Source organism: Ambystoma mexicanum, chromosome 1q (genome assembly GCF_040938575.1).
Source record: "Ambystoma mexicanum isolate Mex_15411 chromosome 1q, UKY_AmexF1_1, whole genome shotgun sequence".
Lineage (NCBI taxonomy): Eukaryota > Metazoa > Chordata > Amphibia > Caudata > Ambystomatidae > Ambystoma > Ambystoma mexicanum.
This window is the reverse complement of record NC_090922.1, coordinates 175,569,742-175,596,334: the sequence shown is the minus strand read 5'-3', so window position 1 is coordinate 175,596,334 and position 26,593 is coordinate 175,569,742. Positions and strand designations below refer to the sequence as shown.

General features: G+C 43.4%; 1 protein-coding gene across 4 annotated transcripts in view; it reads left to right on the top strand.

The window, feature by feature from the left end:
* The window catches only part of LOC138526197 (T-cell-interacting, activating receptor on myeloid cells protein 1-like), a 289,292-nt gene that overhangs the window by 175,077 nt on the left and 87,622 nt on the right, over positions 1-26,593 (top strand). For all 4 annotated transcript variants that reach the window (XM_069636631.1, XM_069636649.1, XM_069636639.1 and 1 more), the window contains one exon: positions 24,772-25,056. In XM_069636631.1, the coding sequence (XP_069492732.1) occupies positions 24,772-25,056 (285 nt within the window). The remainder of the gene's footprint in view (positions 1-24,771; positions 25,057-26,593) is intronic.

Below are 26,593 nucleotides of genomic sequence, written 5' to 3'. Positions count from 1 at the left end.
TTGTTATCCCCTTGTCCCCCCACCCCCTTGTCTTGTGGCGCTGGAAACACCTGTGTATAGGCACCATACAAATGTCTAATTAATACAAATAAATAAATAAAATATTCCATCCTGATTGGCTAAAGTTATACATGTAACTTTTACTAAAATGACAAACCTCATTGGCCAAAACAAATTCATGTAACTTCTGATGTGCAGTCTCACTGGACCAACCCAATCATTTAGTGAGTGTGAACATTGAAGTCAGCAGATTAGTCAGAGTAATTTGGCAATCCAGACAGTTCTGCGTTTGATACAGTTGGTCACCCTATTTTGCCATGTACTCTTTTTTCAATGGATGTTGTGGGTACTCTCATTAAATGGTTTTCTTCCAATCTGTCTAATTGTTCATTCACTACCTCTTGGAAGGATTATACTTCTTGCTCTTTTACTTTTCCTTATGGTGTTCTACAGTGTTCAGTTCTTGGTATACTTTTATTTACCCACAATACTTCATCACTAGCTTCTTAAATCTTAGCTTTTGGGTTTCAGGTTCATCTCAATGCTGATGACACACAGATTCTGCTCTAATTTCCATCAGTTCATGACTCCTTTCAAAAGCATCTCTCTTCCTGTCTCTATTCTGTAAAATATGGGATGTCCTCTTGCTTCCTCTGTGTTAATCCTAAAACAAAAACTCAAATCCTAGTCTTTCCTGCTTCTTCTAGGATTTCTTTTCCTTCTTTTATCTCTTTTCCCCATCTCAACTTCCTATTTTGTACCTGCCATTTAACCTCAGTGTTATATTTGATTCTTCCTTCTCATTACAGGCTCAGATTGCAGCCATTTTCCAATCCTGTCGTAAGCATTTCTTTAATACCAAAATAACTTGTCATTTGCTTGGCTTTGCCTCAACTAAAACTTTGCTTCAAATGATGGTTCTACCTAGTCTTTACTATTGTTGTTCCCTTAATGTAGGTTTTCCTAATTATACAATGTTTCCTTTATACTCCATTTTACATTTAGCAGTAACGAGTCTATTTTATTTACCCTTCTCCTATTGTGTCCTACCCCGCTCGTCTCCACTGGCTTCTGATTCATCAGCAATTCGAATAGCAGTTCATCTGCTTAGCTTCACACTCTTGCTCCTTCTTATCTTTGTTCTTTGATTTCTCCCTATGCATTCTACTAGAAACCTTTGTTCTGCTTCACAGTTCCTTCTGTCTGTACATCACCCACGCCATGTTGCTTCACGTTTTGGCTCATTTCAACTTCTCAGCCCTATAGTTGGGGACTATTTTAGTATATTTGTTCCTGTTCTTCTTTAGTTCACTTTAAAGAAAAAACCTAACATTCATTTACAACAGTCTGCTTTTCCCCTGAACCATCATGTGAACAAAGACATGTCTGTTTTTCCTCATTTGCTCATTTTTATGTACCCTTATTGTTCTTTATTTTGTACATCCCTTTGGATAAAAGCAATATATGAGCAGTGCTAGCAATTCAATACAATTCTTTGTTTGAATAATAGTTATATATTGACTTTTGGAGATAGGCAAATATCATTAAGTTTAAAAGGTGCAAGGCTAGGTCGTTCTCTCCTATGTGCAAAACATGTCCTCTCCTTCTGTTTTATTTCTTCCTAGTTGGGATTCTCTGAAACATCGTCATCTTAAAAATAATCTTACAGAACTATTTTTGATCCTCTTGAGAGCACTAGACTCCATTCTTCTGACACTATTTGCATCAAAAAGAGGTAGTATGATTATTTGCTTTGTTCATTCCAGGAAACTCCATGAACGACATGCTTTTTTAGAAAAACATGAATTGTCTGTTAAGAAGTGTATGTCTAGATTCTGTTTCCTGTGCAGAGAGGTTTTGCAGTGCTGGGCTAAGAAGGCAGAGAAGATAGCATGAGTGCAACCCACTTTAGCAATACATTTATACCCCATTGACCAGAATCAAATTTGGTATCCAGGCATCCAGCAACCAGGCACAGTCAGTGTTGCTATTTAGGCTGCTTAGAAGGGGCAGTAACTGAAGGGTTGATAGTGAAAGATTCTGCCTTCCTCTTTGGTCTCCATCTTGCCTGCTAATGACCCGGGTGATGGAACGGCTTCTGAAATGGGGGAAACTAGGTGATCCAGGAGTGCACATGCGCCTGAAGGCCATGGCATGCTTAAGATCCTAAATAGATTTCGGTACTATATTGCCCAGTTGAGGGAGGAATTATTAGAAGCCTGATTCTGTGAACTGGTTCTGCTTTTCAGTAGCAAAATTCAAGTGCCACCAAGGGGTCCCTGAATCAACAACAGCTAAACCCGCCTCATCGATTCTGAGTCATCTCAGGAGAAGTGGACCTGACTTTACTCATAAGCAGTAAAGGAGAACATTCAGCACCTTTCTGAACAGCTGTGAACAGCTAGAATGAAAATATATTAGGAGCGAGTGGGGTATGTTGGCCTCAGATTTCACACATAACGATTCTGATGAATTACTGTGCAGGTTGTCCTCCAGCCTTCCTACGCTATTTTGCACATTAATAGAGCAGCACCTTAGTCACTACACATGGCCAGCGTGCCTGATTAAACAGCAGAGAATCAACTGCATGGATTCTGATTATTCCAAGTTGTACTTTTCATTTTTCTCTTCCTTCTTCTTCTGCCATGACTATTTCTTCCTTCTCCCCTATCTCTAATTCTGATACTTCATTGTTCCGTTTGCTGGCCCATCCTACTGTCTCTCCTAAAGATGCTGTTCCTTCCACTCTTATTCCAAAAATCTATCCTTATCTTAAGTCCTATCTTACCAGTCTCTTTAATATTTCTATTGCTGCTCTAATTTTCGTCTCTTATTTAAACATGCTATTATACTTCCTATTTTGAAAAAAAAACGCGTCTAGATCAATCTTTAGTCTCCAATGTTCATCCTATCTCTCTTCTTCCTTATCTTTCTAAATTACTGGAATGTCTCGTCTATTCTCAGGTTTTCTCCTTTGCCACGTTAAACTCTTCCACGCTTTTAGTCTGGGTTTTGACCTCTTCACTGTACCAAAACTGCTCTTCTCTCTGTCTGTGACTCTTTGCTTTCTGCTAACTACTCTTAACACTCTTCTATTCTCATACTTTTAGATCTATCCGCTGCCTTTGACCCAGTAGACCATACACTACTTCTACAGTCTCTTTATTTTTTTGGGTTCTCTGGTTGTGTATTATCCCGATTTCAATCTTAATTATTCAATCCCACTTACTTGGTCTCTTGGGCCAGCACTTGCTCTGATGTGCTTCCTCTTTTCCATGGCATCCCACAGGAGTCTGTTCTGTCCTTTTCTTTTCTCTCTTCATACTTCTCCACTGGCTAATATTATCTCTCCCTTTGAGTTATCTCATCAGTTCTATGCTGATAATACCCAACTCTTTTTATCTTTCTCTTCCTTCACATTTACTATTCACACTAATCTTTCAGCCTGTCTCTCTGCTATTAAAACCTGGAAGTCTGATCACTTTCTTGTTCTTAATGCTTCAAAAACTGAAGTTCTTTTCTTCCCAGCTTGTACTATCACTCCTCCTGTTTCTCCTTCCTTTATCCTGCTTCCACCTTCTTGCCTTCCTATCTCTCTTACTGCCTGTAATCTTGGTCTTCATCTTGACACTGACCTATCTTCACTGATCATATTTCTATTATTTTGTCACTTCCATCTTTTTAACATCTGTAAAGTTAGGGATTTCCTTACTTTTTTTGCTACTAAACTTCTAATATCTTCTCTAATGTGCTCACGGTTATTCTATTGTTCTGCCCTTCACTTTGGCCTTCCTGTCTCTCACTGAGATCCTTTAAAATCTGTCTTCAATTCTTCTATTCGTCTCTTCCACTCTGTTCCTATTATTGACTCTATTTATACTTCCCTAGCCTCTCTTTGATGGCTACCTTAACATTCTCGACTGAAATTCAACTTTCTCTGTATTGTATTTCAAGTCCCTCTATTGTCTTGCTCCTGTTTATCTTTAATCCCTTGTCTCTTTCTACGTCCCCTACCGTGTTCTTTGTTCTCAGTCCTACTTTCTACTACTCGTCCTCCTTGTGCATAATCGCGCTTTCGCTCTTTTTCTTTGCTTGCGCCTCTCTATTGGAATGCTCTCCCTCTTTCTCTTCAATCTATTGACTCTTATTCTGCTTTTCGTGCAGTCTTGAAAAGCTTTTTACTTCAATCGTAATTGTGTACGTCAAGGTACTCATCTACTTTGTGTTGTACTACTACCTACTCTAATTATTGTACTGCACATTGGTATCTGTATAGTGTCTTGGCGTAAGGTGCTATATAAATAGCAAATAAATACAAATTACTCATCTTTATTGTGAATTTAGGAATAGCCAGCTTCTCCATATCCTTTGATTCCCTGCAGAGAAAATCTTTAATATTGTGAGAATAGATCCAACAGCAAACACTGAGGGGCAAACAAGGGCCCACTTTTAACAATACAATTGTTAGATTTTCACATATTTATACAATACCCGGTAGTTTTTTGTAAAATTTTATATATTTTCAACAATAAATGTTCAAAGAAATACAATTTCAGTTTCCAATACAAAAATAATAATCACAAAAAGAAATAACTAACATTACAATGCTTCCTGTTTTATAATCTAAACAGTTCTTTGCAATTGTGTGTTAAATAGTCACTCTCAATAATTTAACAATGATCCATTCTTAATTTTCAAAATGTACATCCAGTCAAAGCAATATTTTCAAGTTTGAATTCGAGTTTATATCATAATACAAGTTGTGAGTTTATGGTTAATCCTGAGATCTCGACTGGGATTATTGTCGGTGCTTGAATTATGCTGAGGAATCTCAGAATTACATCTCTTATTCTTTACTAGGCATTTCGAGCTGCCGCACACTTCTTCAGTTATAGATATGGGGATTTATGGGTCTATTCTGGTTCTTATTTATGGTTCTTTGAACATTTATCGTTGAAAATATATAACATTTAACGACAAACTACCGGGTATGGTATAAATATGTGATTACCTAATAATTGTATTGTTAAAAGTGTGCCCTTGTTTGCCCCTCAGTGTTTGCCGATGGACCTATTTTCACACAATTTACTTGATCTGATAGCACAGATCTAATAAGGATCACCTGGAAGTTATTAACTTAACTCAACTAACCTCGAATTATCCTAATTACCACAAGGAAATTGAGTACAACCCGCTATACTTCATATCTTTAATAGTCCCTGAGTGAGAGGCAGAATCGATGTTGGAGTTGCAGGGTCAACGTGTTTGTCTTGGAAGCAAGACAACGCAGCACAACACAGGTTTGAATCCTGATTCTGTGCTTAGAAACCAATCTCTGGTATTAAGCGCATTATAAAAGAACAATTATAATTATAATTACTGTTAAACATGGGATGCCCTTCTCCACATAAGGCACCTACACTGCAGGACATTCCACACTTTCTCTACAGTGGGCCACCAACTCATTCAACATCTTCTCATACATGTATATTCCCGTTCTATCAGACTCAGATTCATGAGCACTCCTACATACATAAATTAAGTGGTCTCGTAGAGTTCCCTTCTTCCAATAATGTTGGCCCCACTGAGTGCAGCTCTGTAAAAATTGGGACGGGCGAGCAGCTGTTAGCGGTGTTTGGGGAAAGACAGATGCAGAGACCTGTGGTGTTCATGAGTACAGGTAAGAAGTACTTGTTACATGTGTAACGTAATGTAATTTGTCATTTGTAAAGTGCCTTTTCCCATTGATATGGCCTCAAAGCACTGTAGGTGAATGCCTTCGGGGTCCAAAGTCCAAGGTAAGGGAAATTCATTAGAGAAGTTTAGAATGTGTGTTAATTTTAGCCAATACACAGGTAGATAGGTGTGGCCAAGTCCCTGGTAGCTACCCAAGTCGAGCTGGCATGTGGATGGGTTCTGAGAGGTATTTGGGTGGGTATGTGAGTGCAGGAGACTCATTGTGTGTCCAGCTAGACGGATTTTTTGTCGTGGGACATAGCTGCATAAATTTGTCTGGGATGTTGTGCGATGTGGCTTAAAAAAAGAGTATGATAGCCGATGCATGCAGGTGGTTGGCCATGACTTCGGCTATCTTCTGTCAACATGGAGTGCGATAGGTACCCGCGTAACCTGGCTGTTTTCTTGGTTTCGGAGATATAGAGCAGATTCTGCCCGGTGTTCTGCTGGAGTTTATTCTCTCCGTCCAATACAATTAAAGGGCTTATTGCTGCCGCAGCCTATCTGACAGGAGGTTAAATGACCCAAAGTCTGTCATGTGTTCATCAGGAAGCTGGGACTCAGTTCCAGATTGTGGGGGCTTGGATGGAGAAGAAGGTTCCCCCTATTCTAGTCGATTTGATGGGAGGAATCACAAGGAGAAGTGTGGTGCCTGATCATAGATTTCTGTTGGGTTGGTACAGGTGAGTTTGTGTTGGAGGTATTCTGGGCCTGTCTTGTGGAGGTCAAGGTGGGTGATGCACATGGCTTTGAAAGCTCCCCGTTGTTCGACAGTAAACCAGTGGTTGATATGGATGGAGGGTGTAATGTGCTCTCTGGGGCCAAGGGCCAGGCAGAGCCTCGCTGCGGTGTTTTGGACCCCTTGGAGCTGTCTGAGCTGATAAGCAGAGGAGCCGAGGTAAAGGGAATTAGCATAGTCTAGGCAGGAGAAGAAAATATCCATAGTTGCTGTGATGTTGTGCAGGTAGGAGAGGTAAGGGAAGATGCATCTGAGAATGCAGAGGTGTAGATAGCAACATTTATACACAAAACTGAAGTGGTTGAAAGTGTCAGATCAGCATCCATGGTGCATCCCAGGTTCTTTACTGAGTTGGATGCAGTGGGGTGAGTGCCTAGGGAAGATGGCCAAGGGGTTGATTGGGGAAGGAGTGCCACCATTCCACAGATCTTGATTTTAGTTGTAGCAGGTTAGGCCATAGAAGCGAATAAGAACAGGCAGGGTGCTCCAGTATAGGTTGCAAAATATGGGGGAAAGAGAAGTGCCTTGTGGTACCCCGTTGGTGGCAGGGTGGGGGGTCGAATTGAAGGGTGGGAGGGTGATTTGTGATCCATCAGAGAATGTTGAAATCCCCCTAATGCTGCATCACTAATTAAGTGAGCAGAGTCTGTCTGTGAGGATGTTGCAATCAATATTGTCAAAGGCTGCCCAGAGGTCGAGGAGGATAAGTGTGGCACAGCCTTCTGAGTCTGCAGTTCTTTTGAGGTAATCCCAGATGGAGGCTAGGGATGATTCAGTTCCTCAGAGGGGTCTGACACCTGACTGAGCAGGGTTGAGGTGGAAGTTGGATTCAGTGAAGAGGCGACGCTGGGAGTAAGCCGTTCAGTCTTGAGTTAGGCTATGAAGCAGTTGTTGGAAATAGGTCTGTAATTGGCCCGAAGGAAAGGTTCAAGGGATGTTATTTTTGAGTAGCGGTTAGATGTGCAATGTATTAAAAGCTGCTGGGACTATTCCTGAGGTGAGGTAGGAGTTAATGATTTATTTATTTATTTAATTTATTGAAATATTTGTAAACCGCGCCACACGCCTGAGAGGCCTGAGAGCACGCACAGAAAACAGACATCAGTACAGAGAGACAAAAGACCAGTATCTTAAGGAATCAAATTTAAGTCAAGCAGGTTTAGTCAGTGGGTAGGTTGAATATATATGTCTTCAAGCTTTTTTTGAATTCCATAGTAGCAGCAATAACTCTGAGACTGTAAGGAAGAGCATTCCAAGCAATAGGACTCTGGACATTGAAACTACGTCGACCAGTTTTGACCAATTTACACCTGGGCTGAACAATTTTCATTTGATTTTCTGACCTAAGAGAAAGCAAAAGAGTATACGAAAGAAGGCAATTCACCAAATACTTTGAGGCCGCACTTATGCGTCAAAGTCAGGAGTTTATGGGTAACTCTATGCTTTACCGACAGCCAATGGAGATCCCATCTGGAGGCAGTTATACGGGCGTGTCTACAGAGTCCTTAGATGGCACAAATTGCTCCATTCTGGGAGATATGAAGAGATGACAGGTTATGCTGGGAACAGCCGCTCAAGAGACTATTTCAATAGTCCAGGCAGGAGTTGACAAGAGCTATGGCAAGAATGGACGCATTTTCATGAGTCACAAAAGGTCGGATGCTGCAAAGTAGTTTTTTAACCAGACCACATGCAGAACAGATCTGAGCAACCTGCCTTTTCATGGTTAATTAAGCTTCCAGAGTTGCACCCGAGGTTTTTAGATCTTGATAGATCTTGCGATGCTGCCAGCACAGTTAGAGGAAAGGATGTCTTTAAGGAAGGCTGGAGGGCAAGGATCTCCTGCAGATTCAGAAGTGATGCTGCTAGCAAGTAACTTCAAAAATTTGGGTTGGGAGATGGGAGAGAAGGAGGAGAAGGAGGGATGATTGGGGGGAGAATAAGAGAGGTTGGGCGAGGGAGCAGGTAAGCGGGGGAGCTACTTTAGTGCCAATGGTGTGGTTTCTTTGCACAGACATATTGTAAAAGTGGTCCGAGAGGGCATCACAGAGTGCTTGGCAATTGCAAGAGGGGGGGGAAGTGCAGAGAGGGGCCTTGAATTCTGAGATGATCCTATGTAGTTCCATCTCAGTGTTGCGGGCGTTGGCGATCCTGTTCCAGTAAAAGGATTTTTCGACCTTGTGGATTTCTGCCCTGTAGGTGCTGATCTGGCTGGTGTTAACAGCTCTAGTCAGGAGGTATGGGTCAGCCTGCCATTTGTGCTCCAGGGTGTGGTTAAGAGTTTTGAGAGATTTGAGAAAATAGGTGAAACATCTAGGGCAAGGGCCTTGTGTGAGGGAGGAGGATCTGGACGTGCTGAGTGGTATGAGGGCATTGGAGAGACACACGTTGAATTGGCTAGTGGAGGACAAACCTCCCCGGAGAGGGAGATTGGGAAAGGAGGCAAGCAGGGAGTCAGCCAGGTCTGGAGTTACTATGACTTTGTGCCACAAGAGGAAGCGGGTGGGTAGTCCGCTGTTAGTGAGAGGGGGGCGTGGCAGTTGATAGGGAGAAGAGGATGGCTGCATGGTCCGTCCAGATTACCGATCTGTGGGGGCATTAAAATCAGATTGGAAGAGCTGAAAATTGCATCTAGGGTTTGTCCTGTTGTGTGCGTCATGTTGAGGGTATCCAGGTTGTCTAGGTGAGGTGAGTCTTGCGATTATGTGGGGCATCGAACCATGCGTTGAGGTCGCCTTACATGGTGAGGGAGGGGTAGGTGACCAGGATGGCAGCTAGGGAGTCACTAAGGGCATCAGTGAAGGTTCTTTTATAGCCCGGCGGTCTGCATATGAGTGGCAAGCTGTGGGTGAGAGGTATTGATGATGGATTTCACTAGGAATGATTCACAGTCTGCGTTGCAGGCTTGTTCCATAGAGTGTGAGACGGTGATGTGCAGATTTTGTATGATGGCGATCCTGCCTGCTCTGCTGGTTCTGTTATGCACAATTAGCAAGTACGATGGGTCAGATAACATCAGAAAACCAGGTGTGATAAAGAGGATCTCTGGGCTTTCAGAAGAATTAAGTCAAATATGTTGTCTCCATTTTTGGTGACATATCTGGCGTTAATTAGGATGCACTAGATTTGATTAGATGGATGGAGATTGTAGGCCCCCGGGGATGGGAGCAACGGAGAGCCAATAGGGGGATTGAGCGGGTGCGGCGGTCTCCTTGATGGGACCGTGCGGGGGCAGTGTGCATCGTGGGGAGTTTGGGGGGTGGTGATGGCGGTGCAGGAGATGAAAGCAGGGGTGATGTAGTTAGGGATGGTGAGGCATCTCCAGAGGGGGGAATGCTATGAGTGATCTCTGAGTGTGTGACAAAAGTGCACATGATGTAAAGTTTCTTAGGTAGAGGATTGGTGAGCTGGAGTGGGGTGGAGGGTGCGTTTGAGGAAGTTGCAGAGTGATCCCTCATCAGAAGTGTTGAATCAGAGGTGGGAAGGGATCCTGATGTAGGTGCAGAGCGTTGACTGGGGGGTGTATATGAAAGGGGGACAATAGGGATGGAGGGTGTAAGGTCTGAGATGAAGTTGAGATGCTACTTTTCAGAGGAGTGCCAGTGAGCTGAGTGGAATCAGTGTGGGATGCACTTAGGGATGCAAAGACTTTGAAGGGCTGCGGGTGGGAGGGTTGGGGGCATGGGTGGGTAGGGGAGAGCTGGGCAGGTTTGGGGAAAGTCTGTGAGGGGTTGCAGACAGAAGTGTTAAGGGGATGAGAGGAGGAGTGAGGAGGTGGAGTATGTAGCAAGAGGAGTGGGCTGGGCTTCTGTTGTGCCATAGTGCCCTTCTAACCTTGCAGCTGCCTGGCATGATGGATAGTTCACAGCCTCTGTTCAGGTGGATAGATTTGCAAATACTCTGCCTGTATCACTATTAGCACACTCAAAGGTAGCTAGTGTAAGGAATGTTTTAAGATTCAAAGCACGGCTGGGTTCAAAGCAGTAAATTCATACAGAGTGGAGCTAGTTTAAGGCAGATGCAGTGTTAGGAGGTCCGCTAGATTCCAGACAGTGCTAGCGGCAGTGGCAGTATTAAGGAGGCAGCTAGATTCAAGACAGCGGCCGATTTCAGGCCTCAGCTAGAAGTTAAAGCTGTGGCTACACTTACTGTGCAACTAGATTCAACACAGGTGCAAATTTCGAAGTGCAGTTGGATTATAATCAGTGGTAGGAAAATATATTTAAAATGTAGCTAGAATTAAGCCAGTGGCTACACTTACAATGCAGCTAGATTCAACACAGTGGACATACTTAAAGTGCAGCTAGAGCCAATACAGTGGCAAAAATGTGAGGTGCCACTTGACTGAAAACAGTGGGTGTGTTGATGGGGTTTCTAGAGGGGGAGGAGAAACCGAATGGGTGTGTTATCCGTTAGGAAGGGAGCAGGAAAGTTACATTGGATGGTATGGGAGTGTTGATAACAACTGGAGTCTTGGAGTCTGTGTTTCGTATGCTACTCTATGTAGGCCATCTGTTTAGGAATGAGTGTAGTGAAAGGTGTAAGATGTTAGTAGTGAGGTGATATGTGAGGGAAAATATAGTGGGGAAAGAGGAAGTAGAGCCATCCACAACATTTCCCCAGATGCAGGGTGAGTGTCCTTTCTTGGTTGTAGTTTGCAGCATGGGCTGGAGCTAAGTAGGACATGAGATGAAGTTCCAGGCAAAAGGGAGTGGGTTGTGACCCATAAGCGGGAGGTATAGCAGCCCAAATTCTAATTATTTAGACTTTGATTGGCGGTTATGGTGCCTATTAACCAAGCGAAGTGAGAAGCAGAGCTGATAAAGTCCAGTTGAAAGGGAATGTGGGTTGAGTTTCCCATGTGAGAGGTGTGTTGAACAATCTCCCTGGTAAAAAGGCTTTGCTGGATAGTTTTGCCACCTAGTCTGTAGGAGGTGAAGCAGCAGGATCACTCTGCTGTGTTACCTTCAATCCTTCACTGTGTAAGAAATTTAGTAATCTGAAGAGTCAAGACAAGAGCTTTTTATTGGATGGCAGGTGGATGGCAGGTGGTCCACTTCCATGTGACGTTGCTTTAGTAGGGAGTTCCAGAATTTGGAAGCCAGGAGTGAGAATGAGGAACCTGCCTACCTTTTCCTGCTGAAACCAAGTACTAGTAAAAGAGCTGTGTTGCAGGATCTTGGTGTTACAGATGGTGTGTTGTGCTGAAATGTCCTTATAAAGAAGAATTAACCCTTTCCTTGGTAAGTGTGGGTGGGCGATGCAGACAGTTTTGAAATGTATTCTTATCTTTACTGGGAGTAGGCAGAGAGCGAGCAGGGCTGGAGTGATGTGTTCAAACATTCTCATACTAAGGAGTAGTCTGGGCACTGCATTTTGGACTCTGTAGATTTCCATGAGGTATTGCGGGAGTTTGAGGCTGTTGTGAAGTCCAGCAGTCTTGTTTGAACAAATAATATCACAGCCATGGTCCTGTGCGTATAGGACAGACAAGGTTTGATGCATTGTAGAATTCGGAGTTGGAAAAACATAATGCTTGACAATAGCTTTCATCTGGGCTGAAAGAACGAAGTTGCAATTAATTGTGTTTCCTTACCATGTAGTATGGTACTGGGCACAAGCCCATTTCACCAGGCCAAGAGATTGAAGCGGTTTTTGATGGTGCTGCACTGAAAACCATGATTTCTGTTTTAGTCGGGTTGTTCTTTAGTCTGTGTACTGTCATCTATGCATCCATATAAGCCAGGCTTGATTTTAGGTCAAGTAAGGTATTGAAAAGCCGTTCTTGAATTTGTAGATTTGAAGTGTGAATCCTCTGTATACTTGCACTAGGGTTGACCAGTCAGACTGATGATGCCCAGGAGGGGAATCATGTACATTTCAAAGATCTGAGAATGAAGGTAGTGCCATTCATTTTAGGAAGGCCTGCAGTAGTATTATTTGTTCACATGCCTGATTTCTTTAGGGGGAGCAAGTGCCAGCCAAGCCAGAACAGTGCATCGTCTCCTCCACCAGCATTCCAATATAATAATTTGAAATATATTGAGGGAGATTAACACATTCTTGCATGTTCATATCCAATCCTAATGTTTGTTGGTGCAGGTTGCTATATCGTTTAACTTTTTAAAGCAGTCTTTTAATGGGAGAGGGACGCTCAGTACAACCTCATGAACTCACAATGTCCTCTTTGTGCTGTTTACTTGTGGCCAGGGTCCTCGAAGATATCAGCAGACTCAAATGCCAGCTACCAAATCCACCATAGTGATCCAAATGCATTTGTCAGCGCTCAGTCATAGGGGTGCTCTGTGCCCGCATGCATGAGACATTATGAATCTAGGCCCTTCTGTCAGCCCCTCGTGATGCACAATACCCAATGACAAGTCAGGAGCTGGCTTGGGCCTCATCATGAGTTGGGCTGTAGCCCTTAAATATGGTGGTAACGGTATTACAGCCGCAGTTAAGGGCTGGCCCTATCACGAGTTGGGCGCTAAATGGGCTGTTTTACCGCCAGCCTTTGGGCCTCATCACGAGTTGGGCTGTAGCCCTTAAATGCGGTGGTAACGGTATTACAGCCACATTTAAGGGCTGGCCCTATCACGAGTTGGGCGCTAAATGGGCTGTTTTACCTCCAGCCTTTCTCTGGAGGTGAAAATCCCCTGTTTTCGGCTGTATTACCGCCGGCTGTATTAGCCCGCATAATTAGCGCTGAAATGCCCCATTGAATCCAATGGACCCAATGGGGAATGGGGATTTACCGTTAACACCCAACTCGTGATCCGGCGGTAATACAGCTGGACCGGTCGGTGCTAGGGCTATTACAGTCGGCGATATTACAGCCGGGAATACAGCCCAACTCGTGATGAGGCCGTTTCTCTGGAGGTGAAAATCCCCTGTTTTCGGCTGTATTACCGCCGGCTGTATTAGCCCGCATAATTAGCGCTGAAAATACCCCATTGAATCCAATGGACCCAATTGGGAATGGGGATTTACTGTTAACACCCAACTCGTGATCCGGCGGTAATACAGCCGGACCGGTCGGTGCTAGGGCTATTACAGTCGGCGGTATTACAGCCGGTAATACAGCCCAACTCGTGATGAGGCCCAAAGTAAACTACTAGCAGCTCTGATCTGAGGGAACTAGAGCTGTTGAGTACCACTAGTGGTTGAGTGGCCATAGCATTCACCACAGTACCTCCCCCATGTGTGTATTTGTGTCTGAATTCCATGGTCAATCACAGATCCAACCCACCAGGCTCTTGAAGACATTGGGTATGAACAGGTTAGTCCACTGTTGAGAGGGGCTAAAGAGGCAGCTGCCTAGCCTTCTTTAGATTCAGGGAACAGAGTGGTCCATTGAATTTGAACAAACCTACTTCCTGTGGAAAATTACCACTGACTATTCCGGTGGCTTAGTATAAAGCGAACAACAGAACAAAAAAATAAACCAGCAACAGTACGAGACTTTGATGCAAGTGAGAAACCCCTCCCTTTGTGCACTGTCCTCTTATACCCAAAGGAACATATGCATCTCCACGGAAGGAGAGCCCCAGAGAGGGCAGAAATGATACTGAAACAATGTCACATACAAGGAACAAAGCCTTACTATACAAGTCTTTGATACCAGCTGTGCTCTTACAAGCTAGGCAGTGTTATCAGGGAGGACAGCATCACGCGATCCATTTAGCTGAAAAGTGTTTAAACAAGGCAGTTTGCAGTTCCTGCTCAGCATTATAATGCAGCAGTATACTAGGGGAGTACATTCAATTTTCAAATCCAAACTTTCCGCCACAGTACCCTCCTATGAGACCTTCACTCCAGTCTCATTCCATAATTTCTTAGGGAAACAAACATCAGATCCAGGCACGTCATAACATATTCTTTCTTTAGTAGCATGAGAGCAAAGATCTTGTGCAGTCTGGGAAACTTCAGAGCAGGTTGCACATGCTCGATAATAGACACACTTACAAGCCATAATCAGGCAAGACAGACTTAGAATCATTACTAGCGCAACAAGTAAAATCTAAAGATGCACCCAAAGGTCCTAGTAGACCCACCACCCAAGACCCAAATGTCCAGGAAGCCTCTGGACTGGTGTGAAGGTGGCTTAAAGTGTTGTGAATGTGGATAACAATTTCGTAATATTACTTGCATAACTGGGTGTGTAAGTGCAGCACTCACTCTTCACAATTGCACAGATGCCTTCCTTTGAGCTAGGACAAAGTCTAAAGCTATACAGTTCTGAAGCACCATAGTTTGGATAACTACTTGTTCTGCGGATAATAAGGTCAAGGAGGGAGCTGTGGCATTTGGAACATCCTCTACTAACCGTGACAATTGGGTCAAGCAGTCTCTATTTAGCTTAATCCCAAGGGCTGGCATTAGATATCCTACCCCAGCAACAAAATCTTCCCAGGCAGTGCTTATTTTGGGACACAGGCTGTACTGTAACAATGGGGGTGGTGCACTGCAGGCAGAGTATACCACATATAACAACTCCCTCCCCAACCAATAGGCAGCCAGGGGCAAGCTTTGTCCCCACAAATGAGATACGTACCGGTATACGTATCATACCCGGATTGGGAAAATGAAAAATTAGGATCAAAGGCAAATGTGACATTATTGATCACTATACGGGAATTGGCAGACAAGTAATAATGGCATTTGCTAGTTCCCCCTGAACAGAGGATCTGGGTTAGTATAACATACATGGCCAGTTGCCGGGGAGGAAAGATGAAGTACTGCTGGCTTGATGCGTACTTGATGTGGAGTGGGGAAATTCAGAGGACTGGTGAAACCCAAGTGAGCATGAGCATCCCTGCAGGGTCATGGGCCTTGTGACTATGCGGCCAACTTAAGACCCAGACAGACAACCCCCTATTGGAAGGGAATTGCCATAATAGGGAACTTAAAAGATAAATCATGAGGCAGATGAGCACAAACCAAGCAGTTAGTGACCTGGCCAGGTGTCACTTTGTTGAAAGCTATTGGTTCTCTGAAACTTCTACGGATCGCAAAATGTACTATGTACGGTGTGGTTAGGTCAAGAGGTATCAGGCACAGTAGGTGGTACACCAAAGGGAGGCCTGAATCAGGGTCATTCTCTCTTGGGCTTCGAATGTCTGATGAAGGAGCCTTAGCAATAGCTCCTGCAGAGAACTCACTGTGTGGAAGAGGTTCAACAGCTGCGGGTCCTGATTCAGCACATGACCATACCGAGAGATTGAGGGCCGTGCCCTCATCTTCTGATTCTGCCTGTTTCTTTCCAACATCACTTTAAGAGTCTGACATTGGCACACAACCATCAGTGTCACTGATGCAGGAGTCAGTGGTTATGGTGAAAATGGAGCCAAGCTGAGGAAAATCGGTCCTAGCGGCAGTGGTGTTGTTAGCTGGGGTGGTGACTTTGTGGCAGTGCGCTGCGTAGATCCAAGCTGGGATCTCAGCAACCTTCACTACCCTGTTTGTGGTCAAGAGAACCCAAAATGGACTGTAGCACCTGGGCTGAAGTGCAGACTTCCGCTGATGGACCTTCTCCAGGACCCAGTTTCCAAGCTGTAGACGATGACTTGGCTCAGTAGCTGGTTGAGGCAGGGCTTCGGAGACCTGCGTTTGGAGAGATCAAACACATTTAATCAACATGCAACAATGTTGGAGTAAAATATAATCCTCCAAAGGCAAGATTTGGATGTGGGGAACTGCTGGAGGTGTAGTGCCCATTCTCATGGGGTGATCTGTGAGAATTTCGCTGGAAGACAGCGTGTGTTTATGCTGGGGATTGTTGTGCATAGCAAACAGAGCTGGTGGTAAGGCTTGAAGCCATTTCAACCCTGTCTCTTTACACAATTTAGACAACATTAATGTTAGATCTACATTGCGTCATTCTACATACGAGCTGTTCTGGGGGTGGTAAGAGCAATGGAACTGTTGACCTATTCCCAGATCTTTGCACACTTCTTTAATAACCTGGCTAGTAAAATGAGTACCTCAATCACTATCTTTAATGTTGGGCCATCCAAATTGAGGAATGAATTATGTCAACGACTTTTATGCCACTGTAACAGCATCTTCATTCCTACACGGGTATGCTTCTACCCACCCTGAGAACATGTCCACCACAACCAAGCAGTAGGTGAAATTCATGCATGTGGGGAGCTGCATGAAGTCGGTCTGCACGTGCAGGAAGGGACCTTCTGGCACTGGATGCACAGACACCTTCGTATACACCACTCTCTCAACGTTATGTGTTAAACATGTAATGCAATTCTCACTATAACTTTGAGCAATAGAAGCTAAACCAGGGACTTTTCAGTCTCGCTACAACAAAGTAATCATAGCATTTTACCTGAATGGGCTTAGCTGTGAGCTTCATGGTCCAGATAGGGGAGGAATATCTTGGGTTCAGGTCACCTTTCTGCTAGCTGTGAGCTTAGCCTCTTTCCTTAGGCTGTGAAGGACTGTGCGGGATCATGTCCCTTATATAGCTACGACTGCAGGAATTAACGTAGCATTCAGTAACGCAGACATATATTTTCCATTCAACATTGAGGTGCCCGTGCATGTTAAATACTCATGTTGCTTCCAAAGAATGCTGAGCATGGACCAGGCCGTGGGCATGCCTGGAGTCGGTAAACATCATTACTGATCCATTCATGCCAAGGCACAGGCATTGGTAAGAGGCACGAATTCAGCGACTGGTGCTGATTCTGTCATAGGTAATTGGTATGCTTCTAAAACAGAATGGGGGTTACATACAGGTTAACCAAAAACGAATTCCGATTTCAGGGACACGGATATAAGACCCATTCACAAAGAGAATCAGGTCAGGGTTCAAAAGAGGCACATCTGATGAATTCGTACGTGGGGCCATAAGTATTTCTACCACAACTTGACAGTCATGAGGCTCTCTGTCCTGCAGGGATAGCAACAAGGAAGCTGGATTCAGAAATAAACATTGATCCAAAGTCACATTGGCAGCCGAAAGAAGCAACTTTTCATATTGGGTAAAACAGGAGTTTGACACATTCTGTGTCTTCTGTGAGACAGGCATGGCATCAAGAGATGACACAGACAAATGGATAGATTTGGAAAACCTAACTTTTCAGAGGTCAGGATGGATAATTACTTTCTTGCCTTAACTTTAGGGTGGGAATGCTCCAGAATGAAGTGAAAACGAAGAAAAGTCTAAGTATATCAGTCAAAAGTAAATTACGGTCTGTGTCTGTGTCAAAACCTGTGCTTGCCCTCACTTCTACAAAGTAATAGGGTGTGTGGGATTCTGGCCAATTTAAGTGTTCAAAGCAATGTCAATGTGAAAATGGAGCTCTTCCACAGCTCCCTTCTCCAAGTTCAAAACACTCAGGTTAAGAAAGATCCACAAGTTCTTAGGATTCACTTGGCAAAATTCACAGTACCTTTCCGTAATCTGGATTCACTTCTTCACAGGCTCTTTCAGGCTCAGACCCTCCTGGTTATCCTTCAAAGTTCCAATGTTCAAGGTTACTTTATTTTCAAACACAAAAGTATATTTAACAGCAGTTCCTTTGGAAAATATCACTCTTCACTTATTATTTGTGGATCTCCCTTCCCAATGCTAAACCAAGTCCTTCTTATCATAGGCCTCCCCTGGACGTGGCGCAGTTTGCAGATCACACAATCCACCCATTACAGGTTGTGCAACCAGGTGCCTAACTTTACTCTTAATTTAATTTACTTAATTTAGTAGTAGTGTTTCACAGTGTTGTGCTTACTTCAATGTTCATGTAGCTCCCCTTCCTACGAGGAGCTCCTGTTAGGATTTCTATTTTGCTCAGTTTTCAGCCGCACACAGCTCCCCTCCCGTCGCAACGCTTTCCTTTACTTTCACAGAGACTTTAGAATGCGTATATTCTTATACGTGACCACTCTGTGATATTGTTTCCTTCGAAAACGCTTTTACCATTGTCTTCTTGATAGCAGTATCCTTTGCGTTGTTCATTTGTTAAACTGGCTACAGGAAACGTTCAATAACGAGTGCTTTCACTCGGGTCACTCTGATACATTGAATACTGTCTTTTCTTTACCAGCAAAGGAGTTAACAGCCTCCTTCAGCTTTCCTTCCTTGACGGTCCTTGCTTCTGAGGTCAATGTCTCCCCACCTGCCCCTCAGACCCTCCTGGGTTTGTATTCTTACCCAGGGGAGCAAGCATGGACTGGACAGCATGCAACATGGGATAAGCATGCCCCTCAGATTCCTCCTGCAGAAACCTCCGACACACCGGTGCCACAGCTCCTTCTGCACGCTTTCCTCAGCTTCACCTGACGGCCCCTCCACATTTCAACGTCCCGTTCTCCTTGGCTTGGTTGCTGGTTCTGCTGTGATCCACCCTTCACCTAGCTCTCCAACTCGTGTTCCAACTTGTTCTCTATCCTGCTCTCCAACTTGCCAAGCGTGTGTTCCTTTTAGATTCATCTAAATAGTTAACAGGCTGCAGGTGGGCATAGTTGAAGTCAATTGCCTGACCCTGCATGCCCTTGTTAGTGAGACATGTCCATTGGGGAAGTTGGTGCCTTGATCTGTATCTTTCTTGTCCCAGTACCATAGTGGTGTTTCTCATGGAAAATATGTACTCCTCTTGATTTCCTCTTCTTTGCCTCAGTATTTGAATAGGGTTTAGGGAAAGGAGGAGTATGTGCTTGAATATACCCTATAATGCTGAGGGGGTTTGGAAAGGTCACTATCAAGAAGGGGTGGATACCATGTCTCACCCTCAGGTATTCCCACCCCAAACCTTAAGGACCCTCTACACAGATGATGCAACCTTGCCTGTCCGCCCCAATGGTCTGGATCCAAACGTGATGGCCCACCCCTGACCATCAGGGGAATAGTAAATGGAATTTAACTTACACAATACACCTAATCTAAACACATTCACAGGACAACAGGGGCTCAGCAAGAATTGTGTTGGTCAGAAATTGGACCTATTGTTACCATAAGCGGAGTAGACAAAGGATGAGGTATTGGCATATCTCCTATACGTACAGCATTAACAATTTAATCAGAATGCTTTGTTCATAAAAACTCAAAAGCGTTTAGTGTAGAGCTCTGGTATCAACCACACATGAAATCTTTTGACCAGAAATAACCCAAACAACATGTGTGGCAGTAGGATCAATCAATATTGGTGGTACAACAAGTTCTGAGACTCCTTGGCAATCCTAACCATTGGTCTGAAGTGATGGCGTTGGAGGCTAAGACTACGTAATTCCGCGTGGCATGGTTGGCTGTTTGCCTCGACTTTCATACTGAGGCTGATGTAGACACTCAGCTTTCCAGTGTCCAAACTCTTTGCAGTAATTACACTGATCACTGTACGTGTTTGTGTGGTACCTCTCAGCAGTTTGTCCTAGTTCATTAGATTGGGGTGCTCCTCTCCCTCTTCCCCGTCCCTGCCCTTGCCCACCTGACATGGGGCAAAAACCTCCCCTTCGCTATGGAGGTTGTAAACTCTGTATCTGCAATACCATAAGTTTGGCTTCAGTAGTTTCTTTCTGTCTTTCAATCTTTTCATTTAAGTGTTCTGCAGCTAATAAAAACTCTACCAAACCCTTTCCTTCCAATCCTATTAATACTGCATTAATACCTTCCGATACCTTAGGTTGAAAACCCATAACAAACAGAGCCAGCACGATTTAGTGCACTACAAGGCTGCATTAATAATCCCAGATTATTGTGCAAAACATTGTTTCAAATGTTCAAGATATTTCGCTGGATTTTCATCCTTGTCTTGCTTACATGCATTTATTTCCGACCAATCAGTCTTTCAAGGACATATTTCAATAATAGTTTGTACCAGCCCATCAGTAAAGGTATTCAGATCTCAGCAATGGCAGGTTCTCCGGCTGCCCAGTTTGTGTGCACTTTCAGTAGGGTAAATGTGGCTGTGGACAGTACTGCTCACAACAATTAATTAAAGTCAACACATGTAGGGTGATAGTAATCTATTATGACTGAAAGCTCTTCCTGAAAGGTCACAGGATCTTCTTGTATCTTTGGGAATCTCTAAATCTACAAATCGGTAGCGCTGCAGGTAGCATGTACAGTAATGTACAGCAACTAGGGTATTGCCTCCTCCATATAACTGACTAAGCGGTAATGCACCAGTAGTCATATTGGCTGGAAAATTCAGAAACCCTTTGAATGTAGCTGAGGAAGGCGAAAAAGGTTTAGAGATCTGAGCTCGTATTTCAGGGGTAAATTGACCAACTGTATGGGTTATTGGAGTAGACTGGTGATAGGTTGGCATTTGGGTAAAATCTAGGTTGATGCTCGGGTACAACATTTAAAATAGCATGATTATAAGTGTCCAGTATATCTTATGAACTTTCCGTTTATGGGGACTCCCTTTGAATTACAGGATATAATAATTTGTATCCGGCTTTCTATTTCGGTACATGCAGGTTGGAGTACTCAGTGTTCAGAGACTTAACTTGCTCCGTGAGCTTTTCTTGAGTGTTTTTCTGTGCCCAGGTCTTGGACTCAGTCTGTCTCTTACTAGCTTCATCATACCAATTTAGATAACTGTCCCATTGGCATTGGTGTACACTTGCACCTTTCTTTTCTAATGCCTTACGTAGGTTCATTATCTCATCTAAGTCAAATGTGCCTTCCTGGGGAAAATATCTAGATTTATCATTCTATGTATATTCGTGCCATTTATCCAGGTACTTACATGCTTTGTGTGAATAGTCAGTAAACATGAAATGTGCTGGACTTCCTTTAGCAGGAAGTGGCACTTGTCTAGACTGACCTGAACCCATTCTCACAGGGGTAAGACAAAGTAGGATTTTTTACAGATCCAAGTCCGTTGCTATATCCATCTGCATCAGGATGCTATCAAGTCCCTTAGCTGGCAGTGTGGGTACAGCTCATAGCTGACCGCTCTGCCACATCTATCTAGAGGCTCTGGTATCACCACATGAGCACTGATCCTCCCCCATATAGAAATGTTAGTGACACCTGCAGGTGTTGGTCAGATTCAGATGACTGCTGGTTCGCAGCATATATCCCCTGTTAGGCTTCCCACAAAGGGGAGCTGTGTTGCAGCTTCTTTCTAAGACTTGAATCATTGAGTCAAAGACAAGACACATAACCGGTTGGACCAAAACCTGTTATGATCCCATACTAGGATCGAAGAGAGCGTGAAATATACAGAAGGATTGCAACTGAGTTGAACATTTAGCTTTTCAAGTAACAAGGTACAGGTTACCACAAAACAAGACAACCATGGGTATCTCATTCAAAATATCTTCTTCACACTCATACAGAAAAGTCAATTCTAGTCCCTGTTCGATACTACAATACTCTGACAGGTGTAGCAGTCTCATATCTTCTTAAATCAGTAGGGTGGATGGATGCGCTGCTTTTTACTTTTTATTCTAAGCTGCAGTGGCCAACTTCTTTTACTTTTTTTATATTCAAATAAACAATTCATTATGCAGGGTACCTTCACTCCAGTATGCTTGGATATCCACAACAGATTTCAGATTTCAGAATTCTTTAACCAGACACAAATATTGACCCCAACTAATTTCAACCAATACCAATAGCAGATACGACAATACACCTGTGTTCACCAACCCCCAATTATCGGTCGTCTCTTCTTCCACACCTGCTCTGTCCACCTTCTCTGAGTCTGTGTGCTCTGGCCAGCTATCCCCTCCGACAAAATCATCTCTCCTGGGCCCATGGAGATCACCGGGAGGTGCGTCCAGTGAAACTTAGACCTGGCCAAAGGGGAGTCTGACATTGCAGTCACCAAACTTGTCATAGAAGAATTACTGCTGACTATTCCGGTGGATTGTTGAACAATTTATTAGAATAAAGCGAACAGAACAAAAAAACAAACCAACCACAATGCAAGATTTCGACGCGAGACCCCCCTCCTCTGTGCACTGTTGTCTTATTCCAAAAGGAACACATGTATCTCCATGGAAGGGAGGTCCAGACAGGGCAATGAATCATACTGAAACAATGTTACAAACAAAGAACAAAGTCTCACTTCACACGTTTTTGATACTAGCATAGCTTGCATGTTAGACGTGTTATCGGGTAGGACAGCATAACTCGATACATTTAGCTGAACTGAATATACTACTCAAAGGTTCAAACCCAATTTGAAGCAGGTGAGTACGGTCACAGTATGATGACTTCTGTGTGCTAAAGCTGCTTTTCCTAAGAAAACAAGATAATATATGCCAAAAGGGGAACATGTCAGAAGCGAGAGATGTGAAGGCGAACATAAGTACACACTAGGCAAAGAGGTTTGATCTGAAAGACATGCGCTGTACAGCCTAAAGTATCACCTCACACCAGCAAAACACAGGGGCTCATTATAAAAAGAGGTGGTAAAAGTTGTGGTACTTCTGTTACTGACACTTTTTGAGGACTGAAAAACTAAATGGTTGCCAGTGAGGGGTGCACTGATTTACCTCCAACCAAGAGCTGGAGGTAAATCATGCCCCCACTGGCAAAAAACAGCCGGTATTACCGGCACTGGTATTACCGGTGCCAGTAATACTGGTAACCCCCCCCCTCCATGGAGTCCTGGAATGGGGATTTACCTACTGTTGTCAGCACCTGTAATATCCCTGAAATTCCAGGATATCAGGTGCTGGTAACGGTAGGTCCGTTTGCCGGTGGGATACCGGCAAACGTATAATGACCCCCACAGTATTTAAACATGGCAGTTTGCAGTGCCTACTCAATAATATGCTGCAGCACTATGCTAGGGTAGCACATCACATTTTCAATTCCAAACTTTCCCCCACACTACCATACCATAGAGATCCAATTGTGAAGGCCATTGAAGCATTTTCTCAGTTAACAACCTTTCATAGCATAGAGAATGATTCTTGGGAATTTATTAATACAATGAAGACCCACTAAGGACCGTCAGCAAGTTTTACTGATGGAGGGAACAAATGGGAGGTTAATGGCTGTCCAATCCATACATTATGCACAACTTTGATTTCTTTGAGATGGATTCATACATGGGTAAATATCTGATTGTGTGGACGAATCTCATTTATAAAGAACTGGGACCAGGGAGAGGGACAGGAAGGAGAGTTGTCACTCCCCATAAACCCTGAACAAATGTCCAAATGAGGGAATGCAAATAGCCAGTAAAGGCGATAGTGGTCATGCTAGTGATAGTTAAATGTATGTTTTGTGAGTGGTGCTCATTTTATTAAGTGGGGAAACAGGTTACTGGACAGCGTGACACAAAAGAAGCGATCCCCTTGAAATGATAGCTTTGGGACCTTCTTTTCTCAGAAATAAAAAGAAAATGTCCATTGTGGGCTTAATCCTTCTGCTTCTTTGCTTCTTGGAACCACAGTAACAAACATACACTTTTGGGACAGGGTTTCAGAGACAGAATTCTCCTGAGTGTCCGAAAATGAAACGCATTGGTATTCGATCTGCTGAATGGCAAAAGCTACAAAACAATACTGTAGACTTTTCCTCATCTCTGCAAGAGACATATTTCAGAATCTCTATGCCCTTTACAGTGTTCAAGGTAGAAAGAGGCGTTCTGTGCTTGCTTTCTCTATTGGCTGGTACACCGGTGAGGATACTTCTACAGAAAGCATTTGATCTACTTCTTCTGATTAAAGATCAAGCTAGTCAAAACTCCCACAGTTCTGCATTGGTACATAGTTGAAGCTGCTGTTCTATGATCTGCCAGTTGGTAGATTTTGCAATAGGTTGTTCTACCTATCTTAATCTTTTGGCATTAAAAGACTGATCACATTATCCAAGACTCCTGTCTGCTAAGTGCTATGAGATATTATTAAAAAAGTGTTAGAAATTCTCATTGACTAGCACCCGATGGAATGTGAGCTCTGTGTCATGGATAGTGTGTGATGGAATTTATGCAGTATTCTGTCGGTGGCTAAGAGTTGAGCGATGATGTACTAGACTATTTCTGATATAAAGGGTGGTGTAGACTGATGTACTCTGCAATCCTTGATCCGCAGACTATACATAAACTGATTGTTCTAGGCTGTGTCATTGTGTGTCTGTTATAAAAATGAAGCAAGTTGGGTATGGTTCTCTTGTTATGACAAATGAATATGTTGAGTGAAGTGAACTCTGGCCTATTGGAAAATGTTGTTCTATGTGGTCTTACAGTTTCTGGGATCCACAAAATTACAACTGGGAAAAATTGCACAGTACTAAAGAATTGCTGAAACCTAGTCAGCTATGGCAGAGAAAACACACAGATGGGAACTGATCCTGTTTTTCTTTCTTGCTACAGAACATTATTTTGAGCCCTCCATCCGAGTGTTGCCCAATCGTGTGATCAAAAAAGGAAGCAAGCTGGCCATCCACTGCAGTTGTCGGCGCCCCAACATGCAGTTCCTTCTGTACAAAGGCAATGAGCGTCTGCAGCAAAAAGACCCTGAAGGACAAGAGGCTACATTCGATATCAGTGGGGCCAGTGAGAAGGACGTGGGGCAATACATCTGTTATTACTGCACTAGGACAGACCAGCCAAAAGTATGCTCTGAAATTAGTGATCCGCTTATCGTCAATGTCACAGGTGAGAGGGCACATAGAGGGTCTGAACTGATCATTCTGGGGGAGAAGAAATGGGCAGAGTGCAACTCATTGGACAGGTAACCTTTGTGCTTGACACTATGCATGAAGCAACACACAGCTATAGCCACTCCAGAGTGGGGCGGCATCTCCTACAAACAAATGAACTGTTGTTGAGTTAAGGATCACATTTCCAGTAATGTTATAAACAAAGCTGCTCCCGGTTCAGGGGCTTTCGAAAACGGTGCTACTTACACATTATTGGGGGAATTAGTTGGTATTTCAAACATTGTGAAGGTACTTGAATTTAATTTTTTTTTATCTCCTTGAGTGGTCCAAGTGGAATCTTTAGGGCACCACGCACACCATCCAGCTAATAGCGATATTCTGTTCTCAGCAAAAAATATGCAACATTTGTCATTTTCAAATGTACCACAACATTTCCAAAATGGTGATAAAGAAACGAGCAAAATTGAATGTTGCCCACCTTACATCCATTTGAATTAGTTTGAAGGAAACATCACTGTGAATTTTTGGCATCAGGTGCCCACAGAACGGGTGTCCCAAAGTAATAGCCACTATAAAATGTGACTGTAAGAGCTTGTTTTTAACCAGGGGAACATCAGAAATGCAACACTTTTTATTTACTAGAAACATATGGTAAGGGTGCAGAAGTACGAGTCTGACACAGTAGTGGCATGTTTGTTGGCAAAGATTTGTATTTATATGAAAGTAAAGAAAAGGAAAACCTATGTTACCATATTTCTGTGAGTGGTTGCCCTATCTCAACAAAAACACTAAAGATTCTGTCAGGATTGCTTGTAAAGTAAAATGTCCACTTTCCTGTGTACAATCCTATTTCTGTCCCTTTCATGCTAAACTAAGTAAGGAAAAAACAGGACTTCTTCTGGATCCATAAGGAGGCTTCACTGGTTTTGGATACAGATTTTTAATGTTCAATTCTCGATGAGAAAACAGGAGTGACTCTTTCAACACAGTTCCTGAGTAAAAAAGGAGAGTCTCTTCCCCTTGTTCTTCTCTACAGTTCACAAACGTAGCATTAAGTCTGGCTCACTATTCTGACAGACTGAACTATATACCTTTTTATCACACAACATAGTTCCCAAGTATCAGAGTCGGGGGAGTCTCTTCCTCATGTTCTTTCTCCTGCTCAAAATTGTCACGTCAAGTCTGGTGCACTATCCTTCCAGACTTGAAGTATTGAACTTAGAATTCCTTTGACAATGGGTCCTCAACCCCTTGGTTTAGCTTTGTGCACCTCTCTTTCTTTATCACATGAGATCCAGGTCTCTCTGGGCTAGCTCAGGGTCTTTTCGACTTCTCTTTAGCTTCTTTCTTTTTTGTGTGGGTCCCAGACCCCTTTATATTATCTCGGGCTCTCCCCAACTTGCTGTGGGCCAGAGCCCCTTGACTGTGTATTTCTTTGCTCTTGTATGAGTCCTTGACCTGTGTGTTTTACTTTTGAGGGACTTGCCCAACTTCACAAGGGTCCCACAGACTGGTATGCTGTTTTTGCGGCT